This window comes from Xyrauchen texanus, chromosome 27 (genome assembly GCF_025860055.1).
Source record: "Xyrauchen texanus isolate HMW12.3.18 chromosome 27, RBS_HiC_50CHRs, whole genome shotgun sequence".
NCBI classification, from domain to species: Eukaryota; Metazoa; Chordata; class Actinopteri; order Cypriniformes; family Catostomidae; genus Xyrauchen; species Xyrauchen texanus.
The window spans coordinates 20,417,424-20,444,589 of NC_068302.1; the positions used below are offsets into that span (position 1 = coordinate 20,417,424).

General features: G+C 37.9%; 1 protein-coding gene across 6 annotated transcripts in view; it reads left to right on the forward strand.

Annotated features, from left to right (window-relative positions):
* aopep (aminopeptidase O (putative)) overlaps positions 1-27,166 on the forward strand; it is a 108,843-nt gene that overhangs the window by 68,539 nt on the left and 13,138 nt on the right. For 4 of the 6 annotated variants that reach the window (XR_007967811.1, XR_007967813.1, XR_007967812.1 and 1 more), the window contains exon 13: positions 20,539-20,655. The exons of the other annotated variants lie outside the window; for them this stretch is intronic. Coding sequence is in view for 1 of the 4 variants with exons in the window: in XM_052094066.1 (XP_051950026.1) it covers positions 20,539-20,655 (117 nt within the window). In the remaining 3 variants the exon portion in view is untranslated. The remainder of the gene's footprint in view (positions 1-20,538; positions 20,656-27,166) is intronic. 6 annotated transcript variants of the gene reach the window in all.

The following is a 27,166-nucleotide window of genomic DNA, read 5'->3' on the forward strand; positions in this document are numbered from 1 at the left end:
GCAGCCAGAAAAACAACAGGATCCTCAAATGGCATGTACAGGGAGCAAAGCCATCTTAAGGGGTCACCAAAGAAGTAACTCTGCGATGACATCTGGCTACAAATCCAGAAATTGCTTTGGACTAGACCAGTGGTTCTCAAACTGTGGTACGCAGAGTATGCAGCATGACCCAGGATATTTACATTAAATAAATAAAAATATTAATTTTATTGAAATGTTTTATTTCTAATCTTAAGATGGCCCACCTTTTTCTTTTTTTACATCAGCAGTGCAGGATAGGTAACGTTCTTTTTGCGCGCGGCTGCGCTGATGTCTCTGTGCTCACTCCACAATATTATTCCCTTTCAGAAAGTAGAACAACAAATACTAATACGAATGAGGCAAGATATCATTCCATTTATTTTACACATTCTCAGATTTTCTTAAAGTCTGTGATCTTAAATTGTGTTTTTGACAGAGAAATGGAGTGCGCGTCTGACAGCTGTGCGCAAGGCAGCGCTATGTGACGAACATTGTCGCTATGTCACCTATGGCCGAGAAGGAAAATGCTTAGTTTGAACAGTTTTAAATTTAACGACTGGTATGTGTGTGATTCAGAGTAAAATGACCCTCCGATAACTTGTGCCGAGTTTACACTACAGGATTTTAAACCGATTTTCGCTCGCCGACAGTTTTGTGGAGATCGCCGACAAAAGCCTGAAATCATGGGCAAGTCGGAGCTCGCTTCCATTAGCGACGATTGCAATGTATGAACTATCAAAGATTGATTTGAGAGAAGCGCCGATGTCAGCGAAATATCTAGAATGTTAAATATCTGGACCTGTCTGCGATTCCAAATCGTGCAATGTGAAATGTGTTTTGACTGAATACAACTGCAGGGTTGACCTACAGCCAATGAGAGAGCAAGAAATGGGGCATGGAAAGTTTGAGTATTCTCAGAATTCTTGTCACATCACTCATTGGATCAATCTACTCACAGAATATACCTCAATAGAAAAAATAACCGCTTCCAAAACAAGCAATGAAACATGGGACATATTTTTTACCTCTTTCAAATCAAAACCACCCCAAGACCAAGGCCACGTACATATCCACAGACCCCGGCTATAACATCCAATTCCCAAATAATATAATACATCATACCCAATAAGCACATTCACAGACAATTTCCCCTTCCTTCTCTATTACTCTCTTTATATATCTCTTAGCTTATTATTTGTATTAGCAATATTTTTGTTTCATATTGTCCCCCCTCTCTTTAAATTGTTAACATCCACACCCAAATCTTTACATACATACATATGTACTATTTTGTTTATTTGTTATTTTTATTTTTCATCTTTTCCCTTAAGAATATCTGTTTTGAAACATGTTATTGTCCTGTATGTTCTAACATATACCCGTCTTTCCACTACATGTACCTCCAATCTGTTTGATTTAAAATAAAAATAAAGTTGACCTCCAAAGAGGGGGGGTGGAAGGCGGGCCAAAAAAAAAAGAAAAAAGTAGTGAAATGTCTTGTAATATGTTCACCCCTGTCGCGGCTTCATTGTGTAATTTGAAAACACTACGACTTCAGTGACTAGACAGACAGCTGTGTAATATGAACATTACCACGATCCGACATCTTTGAAAGTCGTGTAGTGTGTAGGAGCCATTACTGCAGCTGCTGTATTCATAGATCACATGCACGTTATCACATAATTTTAAGGGTGATGCTAGCTGCATTATTTTAGGGGGGCTGATATGAAAAACAGGGTCTAGCAATGCTTAAACAAATTTCTAAATATTTGAACTGGATTGCAAAATTTCTAAATGTTAATATTGTCTGTTTGATTTTAGAAACACTCTTGCTGATCTTGTTGATCTTGAACTACAGGAATATTAATCAATTATGGCATTATGTATGTTGCTCACAATACTTTAGGACTATGTTTATATCTGATTTCCTGCAGAATGCTGAAAAAATATTTGATTGAACATTGGTGATGACTAGGTGGTACTTGAATGTTCTGATGTGATCGAAGGTGGTACTTTGTTTGAGAAGCACTGGTCTAGACCATAATACACATGCCAGTTGAGCTTGGCCTTTGTTTTTCAAAGCCGTCTTCTGATTTAGATTGTGGTGTCAGGAGCAGTCCGTGAAACATAAACACAAAGCTCTGGTCATGCTTTGATGCCCTTTCACACAGGTATCATCAAAGTCTCTTTCAGCAGGTGCTTTTATTAACAATAGATATTTTGCTTTGATCTTCCCTGTTGCGCCTCCCCTTGTTTACCAATCAGTCATCCTATAGCAGAAACTGTTGTGTCTGTGTGTTCACAGAGCACCTGTGATGACACAATCCTGTTCTGCTTTGAACATGTTCCCCCTTCCTCGCTGTAACCTCTCTCTCCCTCCCCTTCTTCTCAGCGTTTTACCCACAGCTGTTTGGTTTTGTCACCCAATTTGTAGATATTATGCACACAAGTACGCCTTTTGTTCTCCTCGTCAAAGCTGTCCTTTATGCGGCTGTTGTGGTGCGGAATGAGGACATTTCCATGTCTTCTCATTTCTGTCTCTCTCTTTCACTCCCCCACACTGTAAAAATGTGTTGTCACATAAGCTAAAAATTTTTTTTATATGGTAACATCTAAATTAACTGGTTTTGTTCAAGTCAAAAATATTATGTAATATGACTAAATCAACCTGACTACTATAAGTTACATCAATGATTATTTTTACTCGGGGCAGGTAGAAATACTGTAGCACTTAAAGAAAGCTGTAAAATAAAGCTGAAGTGAACCAATTCAGTGCCAGTAACAACCAAACTGTATTACAAAAGCAATCACTGTTTTCACACTGGTTTCCTCAACCACTCCCCATCTTACATTGGTTGGAGACACAGATAGTTCTGCTCCAAACTGACACCATTGGTTAAGTCTGGCTGGTCAGGATGATTTGTTGATAATGTTTTGATAGTGCCACATTGCCAAATAAATGTGTTATTTCAGCGCAAAAAGTTGTATCTTATTCAACCACCTGCAATCTAGTAACCAGATGCAATGAGTGCTGGAATAGCCTTGCATCTTATGTATTTAAATTAAGTCCTTGTCATTCCTTTCCTTGCAAACATTCCTCCTTTCTATGTAAATTAGGTTCAATATAGATTGCACTTCATTCAAAACAATTGCCCACGCAGTTTACATCAAGCATTTACCGCCCGATAAAAACAGCAAAGTAAAATGTATTTAAAATAGATATTATATACATTTTCTATTGTAAGATCGTAATTGCGATCAAAGGCCAAGCTCAACTGGCATGTGTATTATGGTCTAGACCAGTGCTTCTCAAACAAAGTACCACCTTCGATCACATCAGAACATTCAAGTACCACCTAGTCATCACCAATGTTCAATCAAATATTTTTTCATCATCCTGCAGAAAATCAGATATAAACATAGTCCTAAAGTATTGTGAGCATAAACAGATGCCAGAGACAATTCTATCACATTATCCATGAAGAGAGCTGCTGGGTATTCTTCATATTAGAAGATCAAGGAAGGGTCGTGTGGTATACCGGTACTAACTAAATATCACAATGTCAAAACAATTTTAAACAGTACGATATCATCATATTAAAGTATGCTGCGATTAGCAAAATGTAATGTACTGTGAGTTTTGAGATTAAATGAAAGACCATTTGAAAATAATAAAAAAAACTTCTATATGGCCAAGTGTGATCATTATACAGCAAAAGGATGACATTTAATGAAATAATATACAGTCACATGCGCTGCACACCACAGTATGAATAAGAGGCGCCTCTGCCCTGTCATCTCCTTCACACACACAGGCATGCACACAAACAGACAAACAAACGCAACACACACTACTAATGTCACTAAAATGTCAGTAGTTGGTACCACTACCAGTGAAATTTCACGGTTTGCGATACCAATTTCGAGCCACAAAATATGCTAATTATTATTTTACAGAACTTTCCAGACATTTTTTTAAAGTTATAAACTGTTCTCGTCACGGTGCATTGTGATCATTGAAAACTTTTAAGTCACGTCTGAAATCTCATCTCCTTACACTGGCCTTTGTGTCTGACAAATGAAATGTAGGACACAGTTTTGGGGTGTTTGTATTTTAGACTACTGGTGTTTGTGTATGTGGTAATTTTGAAATGTTGTGTTTTAAACTGTATTGAAACACTTTGGTCAACTCTGTTGTTTTAAATGAGAAGCGTGGTTCCCAATGGATAAGTGCTCTGGTCTGTCAGATGGGACATCATGAATGATCTCAATGTGGAGTTTCTTGTGAATGTGCGGTTGGATTTATTTAAAGTACACAGCTCTTTCACTGTAAGATTGCATCCTTTAGCTGTTTAATAAATAACACTAGTACATGTCACTATTTTAATTTTGATTAATTGTACATTTCAGTGTACAAGGAGTAATGGCACGCATTCAAAATAAGCATGTGATCATTTTAAAGCAATCGTATGTCAGTCATTCTGCGCACTGTACCGGATAGTGTTGGTGCTCTGTACTACCAGTGCTGCATAAACACTGGTATTGTTAAATTTTTATTTCATTTTAGAATTGACTTGATACCGAAGTACTGGTACTTTTGACAACACTACTATTAATGCTTGATTTTCATGCAGTGTGACCAATAATATACATCTGCAGAGCCACAGATCAGTGTGTTGAGTGTAGAAACGGCTGTGAGCTCTTTATCCGTTGCAGCTCGGAGATTTCAGCTCGCAAGTTGAAGGAAGCTTGATATAACGAACTCTTCACAAACAGGAGAACTTCAAAGATATTCAGTATCAAGTTAGTATCGATATCTAGGTACCAGGGCTGGTATCGTACCGAAGCCAATATTTTGGTATCGGAGCAACCCTAGGTCAAGGTCAATGTTACCTTTCTTGTTAGGACAGCTGTAGTCAAACATAATAGACCTTTCATGGTATCTAAAGGCAGTAGATCGATGGCATGTTTGTTTTCTCAGCTGCTGGACATAAGTGAGGGAGGCCTCTTGATTTTACTGTTCCAACCTATATATAGCTCTATAGGCCAAAAGGGATGACGGTCTTTCTGTAAAGAGGCATTAGGAGGGGATTTATGAGCGGGTGATAGATGTACAGGGTCAATACGAATCTGTCATATGAAGCTTTTGTATCATAAGTTATGGGATGACTTTTCACAGGCTGTTCAAATCCCTCTTAATGTGTACATATCTGAATACCCTGTTTACATTCATACCACAGCCATATCACCCTGTTGTTCAAGACCGGTTGCTCACTGAAGCTGAGCATGGTTGAGCCTGGCCAGTACATGGATGGGAGACCTCCTAATGAAAATTAAGGTTGCTGCTGGAAGAGGTGTTAGGGAGGCCAGCAGGGTTGCGCAGTTTGTGTGGGGCCTAATGCCGCATTATAGTTACGGGGATACTATACTGTAAAAAAGCACTGTCCTGACTCTCTGTGATCATTAAAAATCCCAGGTCACTTCTTGTAAAGAGTAGGAGTGTAACCCTGATGTCCTGGCCAAATTCCCCCATTGGCCCTTCTCAATCGTGACCTCCTATTAATCCCCATCTATTAATTGGCTCTATAACTCTACTCTCTCCTCTCCACCAATAGCTTGTGTGGTGAGTGTACTGGTGCACTATGGCTGCCGTTACATCATCCTGGTGGATGCTGCACACTGATGGTTGTTGTTTAGAGTCCCCTGTTCACTGTGTAAAGTGCTTTGAGTGTAGTGTCAGAAAAAGCGCTATATACATTTAACATTAACGACAGTTTTGTCATCAATATTTTCCTATTATAGTTCATGCTGTGCCAATCACAGTTCCAATTACAACATTTCAATGTTAAATACTTTCTCCTATCCTAGCTAGATATGCAGAGACAGTTATAAGTAAGCTATTTGTAGATTTATTTCCTTAAAAATGTATACATTGTGGCTCAACCAGTGGTGTGAGTTTAGGTCAGGACTACCTGTTTTTGTCGACCAATGGCAGACAGAGGAATGTTCAGAAAACCTTTTAAAACAATTCGCATTTCCGTTTTGGGGACACTACCTGTATTTGTGCCTAAATTACACATTACAGCATTAAATTATGCTATGTTGTAGGAAGCATAGTTTGACCCAATGCCTTCTGCTACTAGTACATCTGCTGCATTTTGGCATGCTTTTTCCACCTCTATGATAGATTCCCCTCTATTACCCCACTGTCTCTCATGTCAAAATTAGCACACATGAGCTAATGTTGTGAAAACAGATGGATCTGTTGAAGTGACATCTCGTGGACTTGCTATCTGGTGCAGCCTTGATTATACACAGGTATGGATCTATTCCTACTCTCCTGTTTTATGAGAGGCCAGCACACAGACAACATAATCTGAGACTACACTGGGGCAGTGCCGGGGTAAACCTTGCATAGATTGCATCACCTTAGGCTGCCTGTTGAACAATGGCACGAGAGTTCTAGCTTCTAAAATGGGGTTCATTGATTTTCTTTTACCAGCTTTACCCAATATCCTTTACCAACATTGAAGATGCTGTTGGACCAAAAGATGTATACAAATTGTAGCTATGGTGAGTTGGAGTCCAGCATGCAATGTGTCTGTCTCATTCTTGCACTAATTTTCTCTCCTCTTCTGTATGTCTCTCAAATAAAGACCCCATTAAAGTGCTTGATGAGTGCAGTTTTTTTTCTTTTAAAACAGGAAGTTTGGGCGGGACATAATAAAGAGCTTTGGCCCTTTAACAAAAATTGCCAATTGGCTTTAATTACCTCACTGCTGTGAACCATGATTTGCTACTTGCTAGTCTTTTTCAGGTGGTATTTTGGAGATGTAAAGAGAAAAAGAGTTGATTTTAAGTAAGATTGAAATATTTGCTTATGGGTCCTGATCCCCCTATCAAGGTTTTTTTTTTTTGCAGTACCAACTGGCTGACTGTACATTATCTGTATATTACTGTACATAAAATATTTATTTGCGTCAAAATTAAGTCATGTAAGGAGAAAGAAATCGCCGAACAACTGAAGTCCACATCTGGTTTGCGTCAGAGTTCTGTTTGTTTATTTTGGAAATATTACCATCTGACTCATTATTATCCAGCTTATTACAAGACTACTTGCCAAATAAATTAATAAATGGACATGAAACATACATATAAGATTACATTCAGATCACAGTGATCCGAGAAGCAAGAAATATTTCTTGCAATACCCGGATGACCAGTCTGATATTACTTAATACCCGGATCTACGGTTGTTATTCAGAAATATCAGACTGCTAGATGACGCCATGGACAAATCAGAATTGAGTATTCCAGAGACCTGTGAAAGAAATTTGTATATCTGCTAAATGTTAATTTTGTCAATGTTTAGGAGTATATTAGCTTATAGATGGCCCAAAATGAACACACATAAATTAAAAGCCGCAAAACTTCAATTTTGATTTCATGGAGCATTGAATCATTGAATTCCATCATAATTATGACAATTTGTAATAATTTGTATTATATGGCAAAATTTTAAGATATTGTATGACTTTGCTCATACCAAAATATTCAACCAGAACAACCAATCAAGAAACAGAATTTCAAATTGATACAATATAGGCATCAAGTTTTAGCTTGCCTCCTATTGAACACTTATTTTAAGAAAGGAATTTGGGTACTTTATATTTTATTTATGCAATACAAATGACTGATATGTCAATAACATGTAATAAGCTTCCTTTGTCTCATTCCAAAACCTGTTGTTCACACAAAAGATCTTGGTTTAGTTTGTGGGTTTGGGTTATGGTTATATTTAGATAATGTCGTAGTAAAATTGTTCATTGGTTTGTTTATTTTTCTCTATGTGTGTAGAATTCATATGTTTTGTATAAGACAGCTTGTCAGATTTCTTACGATTTTACCATCTCATACTATTATTACACCTTGTCCTGAGACCGGGTTGTTGAAGTCTCTGTTTAGTGCATTTAAAGCTTAGATTGCTATTAGGTTTGGGAGCTCATGTATCTGCAACTATCACAGTCAGTGCTGCTGAGTTAAAGGGCAGGCCCACTCTCAATTAATCTATAATTCACAAAATCTCACCGTCCCCGTGATGATGAGAGAACCCTGATGCTGCTTAACCTTAGAGGCTTATATCATCTGAACTACTGAGCAAATGTTTGTTTACTGCTATGTATCATGTGTCATCATTACAGTAAAGTAGATACCCTGAGATCTGCCTGATATCTTCCTTGTTTAAAGACAAGGAGATTTGACTCTTTTGGATGTAGGCAAAACGTATCGGTGGAAAAAAAAAAGCCCAGATAAAGACAATTAAGGTGAAAAGAGAGAGAGAAAAAAAGAAAGTGTAACCCAAGTACCCCAAGCCTGATGTTATGCCGTCTGTCAATGCCTGAGTTTTTTTTTTTTTTTTACGAGGCTGCAGGCAGACAGCATAAAAAGCCCAGTAGTTGTAAAACTGCCACAGAAATCACGCTCTGTTTTTTTAATAATGCCATTTAGGCACAGACTCTTGTGCAAGAATAATGGGGAGTGAATGTCTGTGCATTCTTATACTCCAGACCCTCCACAGGATAAAAGTTTGAGGGGAAACAAGGCATGAGGTTTCAAACAGTATCTGTTTCCAAGGTTTTCCTCGATTGTAGTGGCAAATGAAAGTGAATATTTTCAGAATGTCTCTTAGAGTAAATTACATCAGTGCACCAGAGTGTTGCAAATTTTTCCACATCCATGTAACTGTATTTTTTTTACTCGTCACTTAAACTTGCTTTGTCCTTTTTATCAATTAACTTGTGTTCTTCAAGCTTAAAATGTCTTGAATGAGTACAGGAATGTGGTTGAAGAAGCCGTTGAATGTTAGATCTCTCACTACTTCTGCCTAGTATTGCCACACGATTTGTCAAAAAGACTGTAATCTTTGAGATTTCGGGCCAAAGGTCTCAGTTTACAGACGTTCTTTCAGACTTTGTCGTTTTGTTCGAGTGAAGTTGGTCCAGCAGAAGACATCACCCTTGAATATGTATTGAACGTTTAAAGTATCAGGTTTCTAATTTAATATTCTTTCTGTAGCCATGAAAATGCATTAACAATGACAGGATACAGGGGCCCCAGAGGGGAGCAGGAATTATGTTTTTCAACTGTACTTTGACAGGCGCTTTGCATTGCATGGTGCAGTCACATATGACAGGGCTACAAACAAAGCTAGAGTTAAATGTCAAGTACAGGGATATTCTTTACAATACATAAATAATATAGAATGTCTAAATATACATGTGAATAAAAAAATATATATTTTTAGCATTTTGTCAAATTGTTAATGTTTTTGGATAGTTAACATAAATTGAGAGCAATGTGACAAGCTTCTTCATCTAAAAGGTGATTAAAATGGTGTAAAATGTAAATGATTATAGTGGTTTTTTTTTAAATGCACTTTACTTATACATTCATATTTTAACTTGATACTGTATCTGTTTACTGTATATTGTTATTGTCCATTTCACATTTTTATATGGTCAATTAAAGGGTTAATTTTCCCAGACAAGGCTTCTATTCAGTCTTTCTCAACAGAACAGTGAACCTGATATATAGCTAATATTTTTAGAATTTTATTTTAGACATGTTCCAGACATTTAAAACACACACGAGCACATTCAGTGAACAAAAGGTGAAAGAACATTTGGCCTTTTTCCTGTGTTTGTGGAACATGTCCAAATTCCTATGTGATTTTGCTCCAACCTGTCACTCAGTCTGTATTAGTGTAAAACCCTGTGTCTGAACATAGTTACTCTAATTGTGTCCCACATGAAGGGAATTTCCCTCTGTAAAGGATAACACACACACTGCCACATTAAGATCCCTGTGTGAATTATAGAAATTCCAGAAGTAATTACGAAACTAAAAATGGTCAGCCATCAATGCAGCAACAGTCTGAGTGATTGCATATGGTACTGTAGGTCTTCTTAAAAGCACAGTGAATAACTTGGTCATGGTATGTTCCTCAGAATCACTATTGTATGGCTTCAGACTTGGAACATAGATCACAAGTTGTATAGATGCTTTTTTGTCATTTCATTCATTTTCATTCAACAAAAGTGTAGCCAGTATATATTTGTCAAAAATGCACCTTTTTTGTGTTCCACGGAAGAAATAAATCCATACGGGTTTAGAAAAGGGTGAGTACATAATGGCCGTGTTTTCCTTGTTTGGGTGAACTATCTCTTTAAAGTAGAGAGTTGTGGATTGTCTTTTATGTGAAGGCAGTTGTAAGCAGTTGTTTGCTTTCGGCTCTTGGAGGAATAACGGTGGCAAGGTGTGTCTGTGTGTGCTCCTTTCACTTTCCACAAACAGAAACATAATCTCAGCACCTATGACTCACTGTTCTGCTTTACCCACCACATCATCTCAGAGAAAGAGGCAGCCAGGGAAGTGATACATTCGCTCTCACTTTGCACATAGACTCAGAGTCTGTATTGCCATAATTTTGACTTCCATTTAAAGGGTTTTTGGGGACGATCAAGTATTTAGATTAAAAGTCTTAAAAGTGGTGGAATTCTTTACAGATGAATAGAGTCAACTGAGATGAAATGAGGGAAAGGAGAGCTTTCCACATACACTCACGCATGATTTAAATGTACATAATTTGTCATTAATCTCCTCGCTCTGTGTATTTGCGTGCTGCTAACTTTTCCATGGCTTTAATGGGCACTGCATGTAAAGAGTCTTTTATGTGGAGAGAAATGAAAAAAGCAGCGGAAAACGTAACTCTCGCTCATGCTAGAGTGACTGCATATGTGGAGCTGTGCTTTTGGAGGGAATCTTAGAGTGGAATGGACACCCATGCGTTTCACAGAGAAAAGTGTGTTAATGATGAATTTGGGGTTTTCTGTTTTTGGCTTAAATGACATGAATGATGAATTTGGGGTTGAAGAACAATTAGGCCTTGAGTGAGTACTGAAAGCTTTGGTGAGGTTATTTTCTTGCCTGTGATCTTGCCAAAAATCCACTTATTCTGTTCCATGCAAGTGTATTCTATAGTATTGAAAATGTTCAGCCTTGCTTTTTAGAGTTCAGGCACTCATGCATTACAAACATCAGTGAACTTGGAAACAGTAGGTTGACTTGGTCTGTGCTTGCCAAAATGCAAAACACTGTCCCCAGTGGCCAGCACAGTAAGTGTTGTTGGGCGTATGGGCATGTGTGACGAAATTATTATTTTTTTTTTTCAACTGTACAGGCTGTAATACGCTGAAGAGGAATATACCCCCAACCCCAACCCAAACCCTAAACCTAACCATCAGTGGAATCAAAATGTAATGTTAGAGGGAAAAATGCAACCTCCGAATCACGCTCATCACTTCTTGTGATTAATTTTTGGTTTCAACAGAACTGGGTCTCCAACGCTGTTGACGCAACACACTTCCAGTTGCACCACAAAGGAATATACACAAGCAATATAAACAAAAACATTTCTGCACTCATTAATCTTGATTCATTTCAGCAAATACTACTACTTTTTTTTTTTTTAAATAAAAGTTGCATATATTAAAATGAATTAGTTCTTGTTAGTTCATAATGCATTACTAATGAATAACCGAATATTTACATTTGCATTTAGTCATTTAGCAGATGCTTTTATCCAAAGCAACTTACGAATGAGACACATAGCAAGCAATTTGTCATACAAAGCTCATTGCAAAATGTTACCTGCATGTCTTCTAGAGGCATACCATAACACAACTAGCAATTTAAGTCACTTTTCAGCTAAATTCTTGACGTCTATTGTGCATTCATAATCACTATGAGAGAAGCTTCTTCACAGTGGCTCATGTGTTCCCGTGAGAACTTGTGTAATGCATTATCTACTGCCATTGAATTGCAAAGATGCAGAGGGAGTTTCTTTGAAACATTTACTTTTGTGTTCCATATAAGAAAGTTTGTAACTACAGGAGGGTGAGTCAATTATGACAGTATTAAAAATGACCCAAAATATTAACCTAAACCTTTAAAACCAAAAAAAATAGAACACATGATCTTATAAAAATAATTTAATGTTTTATTTTAGTTGTTTGCACAGAACAACATGCAGAGATATTGTGAAATTCATATTTATTGACAGGTTACCATTGCTTAAAAGCTCAGGGTATACAAGTATATCATTGACTGTAGCTCTTTGGGGTTCAGATGACAAAAATTGTTGTAAACCTGTCCTAACCTATTCAGGACAAAAACACCCTACATTTCAAACAAACAGACACACTCCAAAACCTTCTCATCTACATGACACAAAAATCTCCTTGCTTTACAGTCTCCTTCCAAACACTGTTGTTGATCCAGTCATCGTTCTGCTCCTTGGGTCCATGCACTGGAGGACAACCAAGTGATGGAAAGTCCCATTCTGCTTTTAACTAGGTGATGTATTGTGCAAGGGTGTTTCCCCCAGATAGCTGATCACCTCACTTTCTTTTCTGCCTTGTTTTTGACAAGATGAGTGGACTGGGGCACAGGTTCCTTGGTGTGGAAAGGAGGTTTTGTTGCCATGCCGAAACAATTGCCATTCCCCAAGGCAAATTGAGTGTGGAGGAGAGCTTTCGTCTCCCCCTATATTTTATGACTTTAAATTCCTCTCGTCTTTCAAAAGCAGCAGATCCGATGATCTTGGGTGGGCCTGTGAATGCCCCTTAATGACAGAGCGGGGACCGATGCTGCAATGCGCACCCTCTTATCGGCCGAAAGTGAGAACTCTTATCTTTCCACCACATTAATTTTTTCACAGTAGATTTGCGAGAGAAAAACAGTTGACCCATGCCACTTATTCTTTGAAGCGCAATTACTATATTGGGTTTCTCATGGTCAAATTAGTGTAATTTTGCAAAAAGTCAATTTGTCCCAAGCACTGATTCTTTTAAGGCCTTGAATGGCCACAGAGCATTCAAGAGTGACATAGTTCCCTCTTTCAGTTATGCAGACAAATCTAGTTCTTATTTTGGTTTGGCACGGTGTAGCCCTAAATTTCATAACCATTTTAGGGAAGAACATTTCAATGGATCAAGTTTTGCTGACATTATTCACCATATTAAGGTGTAACTCATTTATAACAGCAGTAGCTGTGAATGAAGGCTATCCCATGCTAAGCATAAAAATCATTATATCTATGGAGAGTCCTCATAAACCTCAAATACTGTGTGTGTGTGTGTGTGTGTGTGTGTGTGTTGGGCTTGGCTGGAGAGAGAAAGGGAAGTGGCACAGCAGGAGGAGACTGTGCATCAGTGCTGTACAGATCCTGATGTGATAATAGAGTAATAATAGCAGGCCAGCCACCACCCATCTCCTATCAAATCACTCTTTCTGCCAGCTCGCCCTCTCTCTTTCTGTCTACGTGTCCGTCATTCATTATACCATTTCCCTTTCCTGTCTCTCTCTCTCTGCATCTCCAGCCATATCAGTCTTTATGTCAGCTCCATCCATCTCTCTCTCTCTCTCTCTCTTTTTTAGTTTTTCTGTTTTAAAGGGATAGTTTACCATAAAATGAACATTATGTCATTATGTAATTTTATATGTAATTTTCACATTTTATAGGTTTAGAACAACATGGGGTTGAGGAAATGACTTTCATTTTCCCTTAAACTATTTATTTAAGGTGCTTTGTATGCATGACAATTATTTGTACATGTGTATTACCAAAGCATTTACAGCCTAGCTGCATGCAAATAAAACAGTTCAAAACTAGACTTGAGCTAGCCTATGTCACTGTTTTAAATTGTCATTCTTTAAGAGTGTCTGTTGCCTGCAAGTATTACACATTTGCACAGAAGAAAGGTTATACTGTATGCTGTGAACACTTTAGTACCAATTTGCTGCCAAAAAGGCCTATTTATGTACATGTTTTAGATTGTGCTGGTTTGTTTGCTAATAAATAGTGATTCAAAGGAAATAAGTCTTGAATATTTGTGGTGTATAACATAATCAGGACTTACACATGAACTTTTAAAATAGTTTTGAAAGTTTTACAGTGAGTGAGTGAGAGCAACTTAAAGCAAATTAAAGGCCTTGTGTGGGTTTGTTTACATTAGAATTTTTTAACAGTTGAATAGTCTTTTCCTGTTTGGACATTCCGTCAATGTAATCTATGGGATTTTTTTGTTTTTTGATCATCCACTGTGCGAAAAACAGTCAGTCCGGTCAGAAAGAAAAGACACAGCGGACTATTTCGGAACAGTCTGAAGGTCTGTGCCGAGATTGGTGAATGTAGCTTGAAATCTGTAGGAGGAGTTAGTTTGGTCTCAGTTTAGGGATTTTGAAAATAAATATAACAGTATGTTTGCATTGTCAACCAACATAACAAAACAGAATAAACAATGTAGAGGCATTACCAATTAAAGACCATACACAGTCTAATTGACAAAGAAAAATATAAGGCGTACCATACGTTAAATAATAAAAAATGTTCCATTGTAGAGTTCAACAGTGCCCGCACACTTTTTTTTAAACATCTTGGTTTCAGAAATATTTCTTCCCAATTATTTATTAACTATGAATTTCATAAAATCCTTCATAAAAGAGTTCTAAGACATGATCCAAACCAACCAGCTTCAAAGTGAATCACAACATGACAAACTGATTTGAAGCAAAAAGGATTTGAAAATTGAAAAGAGGTAAAAGACTGTGTACTTACTGCCTTTCATAAGGACATTAAAAATAGTCCCATGAAGCATTGCGAATGACTTTTCGAATTATAAATGAAAGAAAACTTAAAACTATTTATTAGAAGTTCAGAAACATTCTATTTAAATTTAATTTCACAATATCATCTCTGTTACGTACGTAAACTCTGTTCCCTGAGACGAAGGGAAGGAGACATTGCGTTCTGCTAACGCATATGGGGAGTGTCCTTCTACACAACCTGTTTGAAACCTCTCTACAATAATGGCAATATTCTAATATTGGCTATGGTGTTTGAGCCCCGCCCTTTTAGGCATGCAGCTGTCCACTATAAAAGGAGGCACGCAAACACCATTTCTCCAAATTTTCTGACCGAGCACATTGCTCGCACCTCAAAGAACTCTGATTCTTGTAGCGCAGACAATATTTGCAATGCCTCGTTCCCTTCGTCTCAAGGAACCAAGGTTACTTACGCAACCGAGACATTCCCTTACAACTCAGTACACTTGACATTGTGTTCTGCTAATGCATATGAGGAGTGTCCCATCATGCTGCACTTCATGACATAACCTTCCCAGAGGGGAAACATGATGCCACAGTCTCATGGGACGACGACTGGCATGAGTATGCCACAAGTGAATGACCCTCATGGTCAGCCAGGAGGGGAACACTCAGAATATATATATGAATTATGGTCATATAGTATGGGTTAACCCCTTCACGAACCCAGTCGGAAAGGGAGTTTATTTATAATGAAGTGTCTGTAACTTTGGGAGCACAACGGTCTGAATGCAGGCGGTTGTGTAAAGTGACAGGCAGCCTGTACTTAACAATCCAGTGAGAAAGTCTTTGCTTGGAGATGGACATTCATTTTGTGCATCCTCCATAGCACACAAAGAGTTGACCAGACAGTCTGAACTAGCGTGTGCACGCAACGTATGTAGCGCTCACAAAGGGCATAACAAATGCAATGACGGTTCGAATTAATGGAGGAAAAGGTTTTGAATGTTAACCACCTGCACTCTGAAGGGTGTGGTTATAACCTTTGGCATAGCCTTTTCTGGGTTTGACAACTTTTCAACTGACAGTGCTTACAAATCACCAACCCATATTACTGAGGCCAAAGCCAGCAGTGATGCAGTCTTAAGAGAAAGCACACGCAATTTAACATAGTCCAGAGACTCGAAATGAGGCCCCTCAAGCACTTTTAGGACCAAGTTAGGTCCCAAGCCAAGGCTGTAGCTGGGAAAGGGGGGTTTGCCACCTGGGGATAATGATTAAATCGTATTTTTCTTTAGATGTGCCAGTTTAGGTGCTTGATGCGCAGATATAATCGTTACATAAACTTTGAGCATAGACGAGTGAGCCCTGCGTCTGATTGCTCTTTAAGAAATGTAAGAATTTCAGGTATGGGGCAGTTCACTGGATCTTTGCCATGTGAAAAGCACCAATTAGTGAACACATTTCATTTCAGTGCATATATGTGTTTTGTGAACGGCGCTCTAGCCTATAATCTGGCTCGTCCACTATGCTCCGTTCAAAGGGCACTTGTGTAGGCTTTGCAGTGGGGATGCCAAACCGTGCCTTGTTTTTGAGAGAGAAGATCTTTCTTCAGAAGTATTTCCCATGGAGTCCCTTCCAGTATTCCTAACATTTCCATAAACCAGGATTGGGTCATTTCGGCATAATTAACAGAACTGTTTTCATGTCCACCCGAACTTGCTGAATACAGAATGAAGGAGGTGACTGGGCACCAGCGCATCATGACAGCATATATACACTGCTACTGTTGTGTTGTCCAAACGAATCAGAATGTGGTGATTCACAATATTGTAATGTAAAGCTCTCAAAGCTATAGGTGTTTAGCACCTGTCCAGGTGTCTTAAGTCAGGCATACATTACACACCACGCCCCAACCTGTGCTAGATGCATTTGTGGTCAGCACTTTTCTTCTTAAAACTTGACCCAGCATAACACCCTGTTGGTAGAAGGCTGGCACTGCCCATGCAGCCAGACAGTGGTGAGTCACCGCGATGCACATTAAAATTAAATTACTTCAGTGGTAATGTTTTTTCAGTTTGTAATGTAACAGACAATGACGAATGGTCTGTATGCACTCGTTCATGAGGTGTTCTCATAAGCTCCTTAAAAGGAGATTTAATGGCTGGAGAAAAGTGTGCTTTTTTTTCAGTCTCTGTGTTCACTCTGTAGTGCCTCTGATTGCTAGTAATAACCAATCGCTGAGGTAAATCAAAACACGCACACAGTTTGTTTACAGTGGGGAAAGCGCCACTTCTATACATTTCGTGAACATACAGGGAGCCAGAGACAGACTTAAATTAAGAAATTTTATTCACACAGCATGGATGGTGTATTTCAGCTCGTAACACCGGAACGTCTTTGGACGGAATCGTGGAAGACAGAACACAGTTGATGTGCACAGTTAAAATTGCGTATGATATGCAAATTGGATCGAATAACCATGTTTTTAGCGTTTTTATCGTCCATGTTAAATCGTTTTTAGCACCCAGTCGGAATGCCAGTAAGAGCTCGCCACACATCCGCATAACGTGATGGGGCAATTTGGTATGTTCATAACATGGTATAATGTGCCACTCACCATTGGGAAGCGGTTGTACAAAATGAGTGTGCTTTGAAGTGGGAAAGCCCTTTATTGAAAAAGTGTGAGCGAAGTGGGAAGTGGTTTTGCATAATGTGCAAACTTTATTCTTGTCATTAATGTGATGCTCAGAAAACAAATTATTGAACAACATTTTGATCAACAATATAACAGCAGTGGGGAAGAGGGTAACATTATTGTGTGTCAGTAGTGCTTTTGCTGCGCAGGTTTTTTCCCCATCGGTGCGGGGCTTGCGCTGATGCGGCTGCCTCCTTTTGGACCACAGCTTGCGTGACTTTACCAGCGGCTCGGCAGCAACATTTGGCGACACTGAGGCAGCTGGTGTAGGGTTTTTAGCTGGGCGCAGGCCCGAGACAGAGCAGGGGAGCATGCTGGTTGTGATGAAGTACTGCTCCGTTTTGGCATAAAATGTCTCATAGCCTGTAATTGTTGCCGAGTCTTGATGTAGGGCTCAGGAAATCTATCCACAGAGCCTCCGAAAAGGCAGGCTGGAGACAACAGAGCATCAAATAGAGTGGCTTTTCCTGTGTCACGCATTTCCGTGAGGGTCAGCCAGATGTGACTATCCAAAAACACCAGGTTGCTCATTGACTTGCCAATGGCCTGTGAAGTGACTTTTGTAGCTCGTGAGCTAGTCCATATATATATATATATATATATATATATATATATATATATATATATATATATATATATATATATATATAATCAGGAGCTGAAGTGGCCCATTCACCAGCGAAGTGTCATGGCAGAGTAAATGTTCGCTGGAACACTGCAAGGGAGCGGAGAGTCATCTTGTTGCTGTGAAGATCACACCTGCTGACTCGTGTATGTCGACAGCAAAGTATTAGAGGGCTTCTAGGTGAGAGATGAATCGCTGTCATGAAAGAAGAAAATTCAGAAGAATGGTGTTTGCGTGCCTGCTTTTATAGCGGACTGCTCCATGCCTAAACGGGCGGGGCTCAAACACCATAGCCAATATTAGAATATTGCCATTATTGTAGAGAGGTTTCAGCTAGGTCGTGTAGAAGGCAGAACACAATGTCAAGTGTACTGAGTCATATGGGAACCAGATATTGCTAAATATTAAGTCGTTTAAGAGCATAATGAGACTCAATTGTATTATTCACAGTGTGTAATGAAAGTGGGCGGTTGCTGCAGAACTCACTTGGCACGATTCGTTGATTTACTTCCGGAACCAGACTGTTTCAATCTATAGACGTTAAAGACAAATAAAACTTAAAAATATATTATAAAAAGTTATTTATTTTTCATACAAAAAGTAATAGAAAGTAGGAATTGCAAAAGTCAAATTATATAAAGGTTTAGTGATGGAGATTGAGGTCTCTGATATTGTGGCAGACAGGAACATACTGTGCTGCTATCACATGCCCACAGCAGTCTATGCTGGATATAAAGACAGCAGGAGATTTTCCTTCTTGGTCTCCATCCATACACACACACACACACACACCACCATATAATATAAACATACTGTTAGGTCAGTGATCGCCACTGTCAATATTCTTGCAGATTTAGCTCTGACTCACATTGTGCCTTTATAAATGTTTGTCCGCATGCATTATGAGAATGACTCATAACTTCTGTCGTGCCTTTCATAGGGCATTACCATTTCTCATGGCACTGTATGGCACACAGGGCTTTTCATTTGTACCTGTCTGAGACTGTTGCAACTCGCTCCTCTTTACGGCTTCTTACGTTTGGAATGTTCCATTTGAGCCACTGAAAGATGGGTTAAAACAAGAGTAAGCAGGATAATAAGAAACCTAATCCCCTGTAAATATAGCCATTTCATGTGATAATTGGTTTAGGCCTGATTTTCATACTGCAAGATGAGACTAACGAATTAAAGCATCTTTCCGCTGCTTACATCTCAAAGCATTCCTTCCCTCCATTAGCTGTCTGTACTCTAGAAACCATTATGCCGACAGTGTTTTTTGAGAAGCTCGAGAAATATGATTTTACTCTTATTCTGAAGATTAGAGTTTCAATATGCACAATATTTTATTTCCTCTGGTTGCCATTCTACCGCACTCGAATGCTCTTCCTACTTAGAACTGGTACTCAAAATGCGCTTTTTTTCTTCTTGTGCGGATCTGATACTCTTCAAAAAGAGCACTGATGTATTATTCAGCCTTCTAAAAATCACTTTTGATGGCATTTGGAGCTGGTAAATAATGTTGAGCTGCCTTTCCACAGAATATTCATCCACTTGAGTCAGATCAATTCTTTTTATCTAAATTGTGATTCAAACTTTCAAAAAAGTGTGGAACCATTTGAAAACAGTATGCATACATGCTCTTTAAAAGTTTGATTTAAGTCAGTATAAAACAATAATTCATATTTTTTAAATGTCATGTAAATGCTTAATTCTGACTGACATCGCACCATTTTGCAAAGTCGGATTAACAGACATAGATATTGCGATTGTAATTTGGCTTTATCCAGCATGAATACACATTAATCGGACTACAATTTGCCTCACCGTTGGATAAATGCTCTGAAAGACAGAGGTGATGCATGACGTCATCCCTTCAAATATTCTGATTAAAACTGCACATGTAAATGTACTGACTGAACAATAAGTGATCTGCCATGTTACTTAGCCTACTGATCTTACTAGCATTTTAGTTTAACTCTTTCCCCGCCAAACACGGAATTTTCCGGGTTTTATGAAAAAACGCTTCCCCGCCAAACACAGAATTTTCCGGGTATCCGTGTTCTAGGTGGTATACGGTAAGGAAGACCCGCGTGCATGTTTTGAAAGAGTAAGCAACTCTTTGATCAAAGAAACAGACTGCGATCGTCTCAAACGTGAAGTGGAACACCATACTAATACTAAAGCACTTGTTTGATAAAAATGCCTTTTTCTCAGCTTTTTGTCCGAAATGTTGTTTTTGATAAAACCTACCTCTGTTCAAGTCGCAATAAAAAAAGAACAAATGAAGATAAAATAAAATCGTTTTTTTTTTGCCTAAAAGCAGAGGCTCAGATCTTTATTTTGATATATAGCATCTTCATATATTCATGGAAGAAAATATTCTGCGGGCCATTAAAGTTTAGCGAAAATCATCAAAAACCCTGGCGGTGGCTGGCAACTTTTTTTAAAAACGCTGGCGGGGAAAGAGTTAAAGTAAAAGGATATGATAACTGAGCAAAAATATTGATATTTAATTTTTTCTTTGTTTCAGTTGAGTCCAGAGCAGTTGGTGCTGCTGTTGGAGCTTCTTTTAGAGGAACCAACGCTGAGCATCTCCACTTTGAGACTCTTGCAGACCACATATAACCTAAAGACTCAGGATGCTGAGGTACAGTAGCCTGCACTCCTACATATTACCCCCACAATGTTACAGTACTACACATAACTACTTGATTCACCTCCAAACCAGTTCCCAACATCAGTAGTGCTGATCTATTAGAATGTCTATTGCTAACAGGCACTCAAACCTCAATGTTTTTAATTTCAGTGCATTCTGAGCAAAATAACAGTTGATAACATTCTTTTTAAAATGACAGTACTCCATGCTAAGGCTGGTGATATACCAGTTGCAGTGTTTCCAAATCTGGCAAGCGTATCAAGCAACCTGGTGTAGAAAAACACACTCAAAATAAGGGACTTGCCTCAACCAAAATAAGCAAAAATAATTGCAATTTTATTTGTTTCCATTATGTGGGGGAGTTATCAGCATAGAAATCATAGTAAGCATAGTAAACAGTAGGCTATATAAAATAACTTATTTTCAGTAAATGTATTCATATAATATATATCCCCAAAAATATTAAAAATATTTCAAATATACATCTGGCCATCTAAAATAATATAATAGCTAAATCTCTCTCCCCTGCTGCATACACTGCATAGGTACGTTTAGACAAAAAGTAATCTTATGAAAATTATTATTTTTTTAATTGATAAATAATTGTTTAATACATTTTAAAATAAATTACAGATCTGTTTTTCAGTCTAAAGCTGGCAACATCAAATCTGTATTAATGCATCATATCTAACAATAATTCAATGAAGACTTGAAAGACAACTGAGAAATGTACTTTTTACCTCAATATTTTTCCTTGTATCTGGATTAATCATGTATGGATATGTAGTTAATATATATAGTTGTCTAAAAGGTCTTCAGTGTGTCCCAAAAGGCTAAATCCACAATGTGCATTAAGGCAAAGAAATGTGTGATGCAATGGTTCCCTTCAGGATCAAAGAACATGTTTATTATGTTCTACTAAAAAGAATGAAGCCTCATTTTTTTGGGCAACAGGAAGTGGTGTTTATCCGAACATTTACTGTGGTCTTTAGTTTTATGAAAAACTAAATAAATCGGTTACGAACCACTTAACAGCATTTTAAAAAACAAATTTCACTCCAGAACAATTTAAATGGACTTTTCAATTACATTCTGCAAATAAAATTGTTTTCAGTATTCATTTTCATTCCTTAAAACTTTTTTAGTCCCTGATCGCTAACATTTGGTCTGATCAATTACACAGAACTCTTGATTGAGAGAGAGGTATTGAATAAAAGAGAAATACATCGGTGTTGTTATTTTGAGTTGATGCTTTTGTAGTATTTTATTACAAGGCTTTCTGGAATTCTTGATTCTGATTGGTCAGTCACAGAATCCTACAGTCAAACTGTACTGTACATTTCCGTTGTCCCAGCCAACCTATTTCCTAAACATCTGTGTTAGCCCATGTATTATATTTCTAACGTTGTCATTTGACAAAGTACTAGAGAGCGTTTCGAAAGTCTCAGTTATTGGTGGAAGAAAGCGTTGTACAAATGTGAATGAAAGGCATAAACATGAGTGTAATCCATGCGTTTTCAACTGAAATAATTCATTAGTGTTGACATGTTCTTAGTTTGTGTTGTATCACTCCGTGGTCTCACGCATAATAAAATAATTTTATAACTCAAAAATCAATATTTCATTTAAATGTATTTATTTATTTGGGAATAAGAAGGATAATTAGCCACTTATTATCACAAAATGAACCCCTTCGGGGTGATACAAGACCATTCTGATCACTCATATTTCATAGTAGTTCATATTTGTTGAAAGCTGGCCCACTTTCTCAATCTAGCCTTTGTATATGAAAGGACATTCCACAATTGATTGTTACAATTTCACAATAATTCAACAAAATGTGTTTTTATAACCACCATTCTTTTGCCATTTCCTCTCCACACCTTTTCAAATATTGACTAGAGGTAAGCTGAACTCATTTATTATGTCTCCACCAACACCTCTTATGTTCACAGTCGAAAAAAACAAAACAATCCATCAGTCTTCTCATTTTATGTGGGGTTAGTTCTTGAATTTGTATACAGTAACACTGATACTGTTGACATTTACTTTTCTTCCCCAGTGAATAAGTTGCTATAATTTATTTGTGAGTAACCTTATCATTTTGTGTAAGATAGAGAGGTTTCAGAAAAATCATGTCTACTTGAATTCCCACAAACTTCCACTTGCCCGGCCGTATCAGAAGCGTACAAGTAAAGATATCTGATTTCTCTCCGATAATGTGGAGACTTATCCAAATACATTCAGGGTTGTAGGCCCTGCGTTCTGCTCTTTGAGAAGCGCCTTTAGCCAAACGCTAACCTCTATGGTATTTTCCTCCTTATTCAATTACTATCCTGGCAGCCAATTAGGCCACTTTGTAATTCTTACTCAATTCAGAAGAGGCCAGCTTCTGTTTGAGAGCAAAATTTGGCAGACCAGTGCTGACCTACCACAACGTTCTTTTGAAATGAAGCACTATTTGGCAGGGCGGAAGATGTAAGTTAATACGAAACGGTGACCACAATAAGTCCCAGACTACCACAGCTAGTTTCAAACTGAGGCCCAAAGGGAGGTTTTCGTCAAGACCTTCCAGGAAAAACAAAAGGCCCTCTAAAAATAAATCAGGTTATTACTACCACGCGCCCCTCCCTCTCTCCATTCGCCCGCTCTCGCTTCTTTTTCTCCCCTCTTGCTCCCAGGCCCTGACGGTCATCTTTTCTTCCTGACTGCATTAATTATCCTCCCTGCAAACCATTTTTAGCAGGGTGGAAGCCATTTAGTGTTCTTTTTCTCTCAAGATTTGCTGCTGACACATAATTTTCATGTTTTAAAATAGAAGTGAATCCTTATTAGATGCGTATTATTATTAGCTCGGCATGAAGATTGCTTTAAGATCATAATAAAGTTGAGAGGTGTGGCTGGCGCCACTTTCATTTAAAAACATTTATCACAGCTTTGCTATGGACATTTCATAATTAGTGGTGTTTGCTGTGGCAAGAATCACTATTATTGTTGCTTGTGCTTAAGGCTAGGGATTTGGACAAATCCCTAAACCTGAGGCCAGAATCATACTTCATGCAAGTATGCAAATGCAGATGTGGATGCTAGGCCACTGCATTGCAAGTGCACACCCCTGGTGAATATACTTCATATGTGTTTTTATTCATATAGCATGCTTTATATCAAGTTAAGCTCACTTTCCAGAAAATTTGCTATTTCTATTCTTTGACAATTTGCTCTGGTTGGATGACAGATCATGCAGAAAAAACACATAGACATGTGCCAGTAAGCAACCACCTAGCAAACCTTAAAAACACTCAAAACACCTCAGCAACTATATAACAATGCCCTGGCAACCACCCATAACACCATAATAATCATTACATCATTGTGGCGGTTTTGCACAGGCAAAATTTGATTTGAATTTGAGTCTATTAAATTGCTTTATTTTAAAAATAAACCATCTGAATCCAGCACACTTTTTTTCCATTTGAGTATAACTTGTATATATTTTAATACAATACAATGGAATAAGAACACTAGAGTGCACTTAAAAAAGACTAGATTGATTAAAATGTCAATTTTAGGTCACAGTGCAGGTTTTAGTTAATATGCCTTCAGACCAGTTCTCATTCCATTGCACAATTTTTTACTTCAGAACCTAGCATATGAGATATTAAAGGTGTTTGAACAGTATTTCCGATGGATTCCATTAAGATTAGGCCCGCCAATCAGGAGAGAATAGCACCTCTCTCTCTCACTCCTTGGCGCATAATGTGTATTGTGTATGTCGTGCGAGCACAGGCAAGCATGAGGGCTAAGTGTTTTGGTATGCTGTTTCATGTGAGGACTCGTGTGCATGTATATGTGTGTGTGAGTACCATCTGTCGGTCAGACACACAGAACCCATTGTATCACAGCTACTCTCAAAGCCCGGCCAGTAAGTTCACATGGACGACCAGCTAGGAAGAGAGCAATTGATGAAAGGCACATCAAGTTTTCTGGATATGGTTTGTAATATTGTATGTGTTTTTAGAGCAAGTTTAATACAGGGAGAAAAAAAAACACATACTGTTAATCGTAACATGGGCTGCTGGATGAGAGGCCAGATGATGACACCCTGTCCTATCAAAAAACATTTTATTGGCCAGAAGACAACAGACCAAAAAATATGAAAGACAAGGCAAACTTTGTTTCATTTAAAACAAAATGACTAATAAAAAAAAAAATCTGCATTATTAATATACTAAAACACAACAAACATAACTAAATAACTGGTGGGGCATGACCCAAAAATGGACCGCAGGTCCATTCTGATGGGGTTGCGGAACGCAGGGAAAAATACAATAATAAAATGCAACAAACCATATAATCGTCTGTAGATAGAATGGCAAAATAAATTGGCTTATCAACTTTGAGGCACATTTTAAATGCAAAAAGGTAGAAGGCATTTCTCATATCTTTTGTTGTTGACATCAAAGGTCTTGTGTCCAATCAAATTCAAAAAGCTAGTAAAGCACACTTGTAGTTTTGTTTATACATTTACAAAATGGTTAGTTTTCCTTTTTAGCCAATTTCATGTTAATAAAATTGTATATTGTTGGGCCAATGCAGTTTATGGTAATTTTAATCAGTTGTTTGATTTTTGTTTGCTTTTGTATGATAAACAATTTTGGTTCTGTGTTGGGTAACGACTTGAAAGAATATTCCGTGTTCAAAACGAGTTAAGGTCAATTGACAGCATTTGTGGGATAATGATTGCCACAAAAATTTATTTTGACTTGTCCCTCCTTAAAAAAAAAGAAAGAAAAACAAATATGTGTTACAGTGAGGCACTTACAATGGAAGTGAATGGGGCTAATCCGTAAATGTTAAAATACTTTTTCAAAAGTATAGCCACAAGACAATAAACAATATGAGTAACATGATTTTAATGCGATAAAAATCACTTAACCTTTTCTATGTAAAGTTATAGCCAATTTTACAACTTTGTTGCCATGATGATATAACACGTTAACCCTAAAACAATTGTTAAAATGACCATTTAAAACTTTACATCTCAAATAATACACAAGTTTTAACAGAAAAATAATTGTATGTGCTTTTATAAAATACTATCTTCACATTTCTGCCTTTAAACCTTTCAAACAATTGGCCCCAATCACTTCCATTGTACATTCCTCACTGTAACCTACATTTTTGCTTCTTTTTTTTAAGAAAGGGAGGGACGTGTCGAATACATTTTTTGTTGTATTTAACATTATGCCACACATTTTTTTTATTGAATTTAGCTTGAATTCAATCTGGAATATTTCTTGAATGTTCAATGAAAATCTGTGATTTCCTGAAGGAAAACCAGTTGAGAACCACTGATTAAAACACACAATAATTACCATTAATTGATGATTAACCAAAAAAGCTATCAAGCTAATAGTCCACAGACGCAGCAGGTCACGCTACACTGCGTGTCCAATTATTAGGCAATTTTTTTCTCAAGATTAATTAGCACAATGCTCTGTCAATCCAAAATGTTATTGAACCTCAAACCTGAATTTTTGAAAAAACCTGAAAAAGTGAGTTTTGTCTTTCTGAAGGGATTATATAAGTGTGCACAATTATTAGGCAACTAAATTACAAAAATAATTTCTCCCAACTCAACTGATTATTCTCAATTTTTAGAGTAAGCGCAACAACTATGTAACACAAAATGACAATTCAATACATTTTTGGCCTTTCAAAAATTTTTATTGACCAATATAGCCACCCTTCTTTTCAATAACTGCATGAGCCTTCCACACATGGAGTCGGTCAGTTTCTTGATCTGTTCATGATCAACTTTCGCTGCCTCCCAAATGCTGTTCAAAGAGGTGTATTGTCTTCCCTCACTGTAAATCTCATGTTTGAGAAGGGATCACAAGTTCTCAGTAGGATTTAAGTCAGGTGAGGAAGGGGGCCAAATCATTATTTGGGCATCTTTGAGGCCCTTGCTGGCTCGCCAAGCAGTGGAGTACTTGGATGCATGTGATGTAGCATTGTCCTGCATACAGATCATGGCCTTCTTGAATGCTGAGGACTACTTCCTGTACCACTGCATGAAGAAAGTACTTTCCAGAAACTGGCAGTATGTTTGGGAGTTGGGTTACAGTCCATCTTCAACTTGAAAAGGTCCAACTACCTCATCCTTAATGATAGCAGCCCATACCAGTAGCCCTCCTCCACCTTGCTGGCACCCAACTCGAAGTGGTGCCCTGTGTCCATTAGTGATCCAGCCACGGGCCCATCCATCTGGTCCATCAAGAGTCACTCTCAATTTAATTTGTCCATAAAACCTTTGAAAAATCTGTCTTCATGTATTTCTTTTGATACCAATCTTGACTCTTCAACTTGTGAATATATTCAGCAGTGGTCGTATTTCAGCCTTCTTGACCAAAGCATTTGATTGCCCGGTGGTCACGCCTCAGTTGTTTCTCTATTTCAAGAGTGTTGCATCCGTCTGAAAGGCATTTTACAATATTTGACT